This window comes from Callorhinus ursinus, unplaced genomic scaffold (assembly GCF_003265705.2).
Source record: "Callorhinus ursinus isolate GAN/ISIS: 27379988/994484 unplaced genomic scaffold, GSC_fseal_2.0 scaffold13, whole genome shotgun sequence".
In the NCBI taxonomy this organism is placed as follows: Eukaryota; Metazoa; Chordata; class Mammalia; order Carnivora; family Otariidae; genus Callorhinus; species Callorhinus ursinus.
Window position 1 is genome coordinate 18,056,946 of NW_027397075.1, and position 7,099 is coordinate 18,064,044.

Consider the following 7,099-nt stretch of genomic DNA (forward strand, 5'->3'; position numbering starts at 1 on the left):
CCCCCCCCCCCGCCCGCAGGCCTCCCCATGCGACAGGCTGCTAACTCCGGGGATGCTTCCTTCAAAGGCACAGCTACTTGGGCTCTGTCCCTGCAGAGCCCGACGGGATCCTCTCCGGAAATCCCGCAGCTAATTCCTGACCTCCGCTGTACGGGGCAGCACACGCGGGCCGTGGCCCCAGCAGGCGGACGGCAGAGCCGGCATCCACACTCAGGTAGGCCTGGCTCCTCACCTGACCTTCCCAGAAGGCCTGGGGACGGGGTAAGGGGGGGAGGGGGACACGGTTCAGGAGGGGTCTCACCAGGAAGCAGGTGACGTCTATGAGCAGGACGGTGGGGACGCCGCCGAAGGTGACCCCCTGCAGCACAGTGCTGTTTCTGGCCGAGTTGTAGCAGTAGGAGTCGTTGGGCTGGTCCCCGATGCCCAGCCGCTCGCGCACGGACACCGCCTTGGACTGCCACAGCTCCAGGGGGCGGGGGCCGCTCATCGCGCCTGTCCTCCCTGGAGAGCAAACCCGGGCCGACGGTCAGGGCGTGGGCGCCCCCGCGGTCTCCCCGCCTGCACTGGCAGAGGCCAAGGTGGGGGCCAGCAGCAAGGAGCCTGGCAGGGCCCACGAGAACAGCTCCACTGTGGGGACAGTCCCAAGGGTCAGCCGGGCAGGGGGAGGGCTCGTCCGGGACAGAGTTGGCAGCCTCTCCGGGATGGGCAAACGGCCAGGGGCCGCCGTGGCCTCAGGGGCTGCTGCTGAGGGAGCATCCTGTGGGGGCCCCGGAGCTCTAGTGGGCAGGCAGGGGACAGACCGGACGGGAGGGAGATAAAGGCGGGGAGTAAACACAGGAACCAACAAATTAGAAGGGACATCCAAGAAGGCGGCAACGGTCAGTGCCCTGGCCCCACTGCCCCTGGGCTGTCCAGCCGGGCCTCCGACGCAGGCCTTTCTACTTGGAACTGAGGCACGGGGGCTCAGCGCCGAGTCGGCCTCAGGCCCAGCCTCTTCGGGCCCTGCCACGCTCCCCGGCTGGCTCCCCACATTAGCTCTGTGAAGGCCCAGAAGGGGCAGCCAGAGGTGGGGTGGGGGCAGGGGGGAGATGGAGGAGGATGGGAGGAGGGAGGGGGCTCCTCAGGGACCCCTGGAGCACATCCCAGCTCTGTCCTGCCACCCCCACCCTCCTGGGTACCCTTGGTCTAACTGGAAGGCCCAGCATTTCCAAAGCAAATATTCCTCCCGGCTGGTTGTTGACCTTTCCTTTCTGAGGCTTCCTGGCACCCCTGTGAAGCTAATGGAAATCTCCTGTGTTTGTCTCCCGACACCAGGCCCCAGAGTTAGCGCCCAAGTTCTGGCCCCCGCCTCACGCTGTCTGTGGCCGAAGAGCCAGCAGAAACACTCGGCAACCCTCCCTCAAGCTCCCACCTCCCCACATCTGGGGATTCTGCTAGGTCTGATTTTTATTTCCCTTTTTTTTTTTTTTTTTAAGATTTTCTTTATTTGAGAGAGAGAGCACATGAGTGGGGGGAGCAGAGGCAGAGGGAGGGAGAGAAACCCTCAAGCAGACTCCCCACTGAGCGAGGAGCCCGAGGGGGCTCGATCTCACTACCCTGAGGTCAGGACCTGAGCCAAAATCACGAGTCAGACACTTAACCGACGGAGCCACCCAGGCGCCCCTGGCTCTGGTATTTCTAAGCTGCTATAGGAACAAAACTCTTGGGACAAGAAGAAAAGGTACAGACAACCCAACCAGGTGTTTGGACTACCTGGGAATGCTGCTGGGGTGTGTATGGGGTGCTGAGGGCCACTTCTGACCCCTGGGGCTGGCAGGGGACAGTCTCACACTCATGACAGCAAGGGCAGGAAGGGGGTGGGGGTGGCAGGTCCGGGGCCTTGGGAGGAGCCCCAGAAGGCCGAGTCACTTTCTCACCCCGGCAAGAGACTTGGCAATGGCTGGAAGATACGAGGCCTTGCAGTTGGTGCCTCTCAACAGAGTCACAAAGACTACCTCTGGGAGACAGATCCTGTTGCTTTCCCTGCTCTAAAAGTCACCCAGCAGCCCCACCCTGACCGCAGGGTCTGGCCTGACACTGCACGGCCAGTGCCCGCCCCTCCCTCCCGCCCCACACTCACCAGCAGGAAGGACTGTGGGCACGTCCCTCAGAGATGTCCTCACTTGGAGCTGGCTCCCCCTCCCGCTCTGGCACAGACAGAGGTGGCCCCAGCCACCTTCCAAGATGCCTTGGGCCTGCTCCTCCTTTCCTGCGGGGCCTTCCTGACCCCAGGACCAGGGAGCACCAGCCTTCAGAGGCTTTCCTAAGGAGCATAGACAGCCCCAATCACTGGGGGCTGCCTTTTCCAGTATGACACATGGCCCTGCGCTCACACCTGCCCTGTCTCTGAGCTCAGGCACCCACATGGAGCCTCTGGCTCTTCCCTGGGGGCTCCCCCAGGCTGCTCTACCCCCCAGCTCCCAGAACTGGTGCTGGGCTCTCCTCTGTGCTGCTTGCTCCTCTCTCCTCCCCACAACGTCAGCAGCCTCTCCCCTCCTCTCTGGCTCCAGGCACTGCGAGGACTGGGGAGTGTCCGCCCCACGGGAGCAGGGGTGGCCATGGGCTCCGGGTCAGCCTCTGAGCCCAGGACCTCATCGGGGCCCCAAGGGCAGCTGCTGTCCAAGGGCTAGAGTCAGGAGAAGGAACACAGCACAACAAACAAGGAAGGCCTGAAAGGTGACGTGGGAAGAAAAAACAAATCCTCCTCACAAAATGCTCACAGAGGTAGCAGTGTCCCTGGGAAGGGGCGGCCAGACAGGACTTCTAGAAGGGCAGCGGCCCCGTGGGAGGAAGGTACCTGTGAGTCCTCTTCCTCCGTCGGCTCCGGGCACACCTCTAAGTCACCTTGCTCCTGCCAAACAGGCTCCCCGGGGTGGTTTTACAAAGTTGGGTCAGAGCTGGTGAGGTCAGCCAGCAAATACTACCAGCCCAGGAGGGAGCCTCGGGGCGCCCCGGACTGTGGCCTGTCGGGCCAGCCCCTCCAGGGGAGGCACCCAACTGAGGGCAGAGCCAGCCGCCCCCGCAGACCTTCCAGCTCATTTCTGAACTGTCCCTGTGCTATACACACGTCACGTCCCAATTCGCCTAAAACATCACAGTGCCTCCAGGACCAGCCGCCCCCACCCCCCCGCAGCTTCCCGAACAGACAAGCTGTGAGCCGGGCAGCTGGGGGCACAAGAACCACAGGGCAACCTTCCCGGGCTGGGGAGGAGGCGGGGAGCTGGCTCAGTTGGGGGAAGCAGCAAGTAGGCCCCGTGGCCACAGGAGCTAACTCGGATCTGCCGGATGCAAGAGAAGCTTGCCAAGTGAATACAAAGTTCTTAAAGCACCACCAGACAGGACCCAGGACCCTGGACAACTGTTTCCCTCCATAGACATGGGCCCTGGAGCCCCGGGGAGGCACGGCACCCAGCAGTTACCTGAGCAGGCTCTGCACTTAGGGTCTCGGTACCATGTTGCTTAGACAAGCGGCTTAAATGCTCATTGCCTTGACTTCCTTCTCCATAAAATGGGGGCGATGGATGTTATTCCTCTTACTTACAGGGCTGACAGTGCCACGAAGCACTTGGCCCAGGGCTTAGTCCCAGTGAGCCCTCGAAAGCCCTTGGTTTTTAAGTCACTCCTCCAGCTACTGGGAGACAATGTCAGGACTCCCTCTGATGTTTTTTCCCTGTTACAGCCCTGTTCAAGAGAGATCTTTGCCCCACACTAAACAAAGAAGAGGTCACGTGAAGAGGAGGGGTCCTCTGCTTCTGTTCCCATTCTCCGAAGGCAGAAGCACACAGGTGTCAGAGGAGGGGAGGAGGGAAAAGGGAGAAATACTGGTTGTTCCTGCAGTGAGGGATGACGGAGAGATCTTCCCCCTGCCCCCCACGAGTGTCTTCAACCCTGTAGGCGCCAGGACCTCTGAGAGGCCCCAGCGCGCCTCCACAGCCCCCCTCCTTGTGCCCCGGGGCGGGCCTGGGGAGCACAGCCCACCGGCCGAACCAGGAAGCGGGGACACTCTAGGCGCAGCCGCGCAGGTTCGGCGGGGAAGGAAGCTGGCGGTCACTCGGTCTCCCGCACTGTGGAGTCCTGCCCTTGAGGACACCACCGGCGGCTGAAAGGTGGAGGCCAACCCAGTGTCTCAGGTGGCCAGTCTTATCAGGTCCCCGGACCTGGGCGGTTTGGGTTTCCTGGAAGAACTCTCCTCACCCTCCCCGAGCCCCTGGCCTCCCTCCTCGGGGCGCCTGCAGGGCTGCGGGCAGGGGTCCCTGAGGGACAGATAGCCCCGGGGGCTTCTACCCCTTCCCAGCGGCAGAGGATTCGGGCGCCCGGCGCCTTCCCAGGCCTGCAGGGCACAGAGTCCGGGAAGGAAGAGCCCCCACCCCAGCTGCGCTCCTCGCTCCCCGTCCCGGCTAGGAGGTCGGGCTCCCGGGGACATGTCCCCGAGGGGAGGCGAGGGGAGAGGGAGCCTCGCAGGGGGAGTCCGGAAAGGCTGTGGGCCCGGGACCCGACCCCCCGCCCCCTCCGCCTCGCCCCTTCCCCTCTACCTGCGGCGCGGGCGCGGCGGGCTCCACCTGGCCGGGCGGGGCGGTGTCCCCAGGCCCTGAAAAGTTGCAAAGGGAAACTCCGGCGCCTCCCGCACATGCGCAGAGCCGCACGCGCGCCGCCGGCCCAATTTGCGGCGGCGACCGGCGCCCCGCGGCCCCCGCCCCCCGCGCGCAGCCCCGGCCCCCGCGGGGACGCGCAGCTCGGCTCCGGCCGGAGGTCGCAGGGTGGCCGACGGCCCCCGGGCCCGAGCTGCGCGGGCGCGGCGGGAGCGCGTGTTCCCCGGAGCCTGTGGCCTGCGCAGAGGGCTTGGCAGCTCGCCGGGGCGGCGCGGGGCGCACGGGACGGGGCGCACGGGACGAGGCGCTGCGCCCCCGGGCAGCGGCCTCCCGCGTCCCGCCTGCGCGGGCCTCGACTTCCGCATCTGCAGCCCCAGGCCTGGGAGCAGGGGAACCTCGGGGCCTTTCCGGCACTACCGATCGGAAAGGTCCGGGCGGCACTGGACCCTCACGTGGGGGGGCGCCCTTGCAGCTTCTTGGGCCTCTCGCGTGCCTGACCTCTCCTCTTTCATTGCCCGTTCCTCCGTGCCCCTGATTGGAGCCGGCCCGTGGCTCTCTGCGCTGGGATGGGCCGGGGTGGGTGCCCGGCGGCTCCTCCTGCCTCTCCAACAGTTCTTTTCGGTCCCATCTGGCCTCCTCCTTGCCCCCCAACCCGTCCCCCCGCCCGAATCCCAGCCACTAGTCATTTCCTGGAGTTTGCCGAGGGCCCCTGCGCTCAGCCCTTGTCCGCCTGACAAGTGCCTGCGCGTCTGTCCTCTCCTGGGGTTGCCTTCTGCTGCCAAGGGCCTCACACTTGGCCTCCCCCCACCCGGGTTCCTGGGTGTGGTTGGCTGGACGTCTGTCCTCATCGTCCCCACCCCCCACCAGACTTCTCAGACTGTCTACCCTCTTCCCGTCCCTCACACCCCTGTCCTGCATGCCCTAGTTCCTTCCTACCTCAATTAACGGCACCACCACCGGCCTGCTCTGCACTGTGGGGTCCCCGGGGAAGTACCAGGGTCTATCCCCAGGAGGTAGAATGGTGAAGCCACTGACCAAAAAAAAAAAGGAGAAATGTTAGAATCTTTGATTTCAAAATTTCAGAGAGGAAAGGGATTTCTAAATTTGATTTTCAGTAAATGAAGTTTATTTCAAAATCAAGAGAAGGCCATTCGGGTCCGAATGTGAGTTGAGATAGCCAAAACCCCTGTAAAAGTTGAGATGGCCGTAACCCCTGTCATGTATCATCCGTGTGGGGGCTGCTGGTAAAAACACCTTTGCCTTAAATCTCCAGTAAGTTTTTGGGAGTCGGGGATTATTCTGTTGGATAGGGAGGGAGATAGGGGTTTGGAGGGTATGGAATTCAGAGCTAATAAGAGCTCTGCACACTGGCTAGGCATTCAAGATGGCCAGGCTGGGATCGAAGTCACAGCTTATCAGCCCCTGTAATCCGGGCACTCGAAAATGTCATATCCAACATTTTCAGCGTTTGCTCCCTTCATCTGCCCCAAAAGCTAAAGGCGTGACCTACAGCCTTACAGTACTGATGATTTTTTTCATCACAGACTTTTTATTTTGTAGCAAGTAGAATTGAAACAAAGCCCACTCCCTGTGCCCAGGAGGGTAAAAACGTCGGGACAAAAAGATGTCTGCTTGGGTGGCTCAGATGGTTAAGCGTCTGCCTTCGGCTCAGGTCATGATCCCAGGGTCCTGGGATCGAGTCCCGCATCGGGCTCCCTGCTCCTTGGGAGCCTGCTCCTCCCTCTACTTCTCTCTCTCTCTCTCTCTCCCCGTTTCTCAGGAATAAATAAAAAAAAGAAAAAAAAAGATGTCTGCTTGGATTTTAGCAGGACAAGTGCACTTGGCTCTGAATGGCTTCAGTCCTAGTATTACTAACGGAGACCTTGACTGAATCCTCTCCAGCTCCTTCCTTAGCTTTCTAATAAGGTGGACCTAATCCCTTTAGAACTTTCTGTTCCCTGGAGGTTCTGGGTAAAATAGAGAAATACAGATTAAAACATGTTTCGTTTGTTGGTTAGAAAATGCCCTATTTGGGTTGGGAATACACAACCCATACTTGACCCTACCACAGGCCCATTCCACAGAGCTCAGCCCAGATCCAGTGACAGTTCAAGGAAACAATGACAACTTGGCTTCCTGCTCTTGGGTTATAGACTTGGCAGAGGTAACTGCTTGGGATATCGTCACATGAACAGAGAACACAGGTGGGGGCTACCCAGTTGCCAAGGAGTCTTGACTCTGGGAAGCAAAAATTAGGAGGCGAGCTGAATGGACAGAGAGCTCAGTAGATGACAGAGAGCCTTTGCCCATCAGCAACAACCCCTGGCTCTCCCCATGCCCTACAACACCCCTGATGCCCACAGAAGCCAAGTCCCCCGGTGGCCACGCCCCACATCTAAGGCTCCAGCTTCCGGGGCACGGGCACCCCGTCCCAGGAGCAGCTACAGCTCTGCACCCTCATGTTGGGCAGG

General features: G+C 61.5%; 1 protein-coding gene across 2 annotated transcripts in view; it reads right to left on the reverse strand.

The window, feature by feature from the left end:
- Positions 1-4,724, reverse strand: part of TMEM63A (transmembrane protein 63A) — a 25,023-nt gene extending 20,299 nt beyond the window's left edge. The window contains exons 1-3 of one of the 2 annotated variants that reach the window (XM_025877829.2): positions 4,572-4,694; positions 2,120-2,302; positions 302-501 (exon numbers count right to left, since the gene is read on the reverse strand). In XM_025877829.2, coding sequence (XP_025733614.1) covers positions 302-501; positions 2,120-2,302; positions 4,572-4,668 — 480 coding nt within the window. In that variant the 5' untranslated portion in view covers positions 4,669-4,694. Of the gene's footprint in view, positions 1-301; positions 502-2,119; positions 2,303-4,571 lie in introns of both variants that reach the window. The other variant, XM_025877830.2, reaches the window with a different exon arrangement.
- Positions 4,725-7,099: the final 2,375 nt, after the last annotated feature.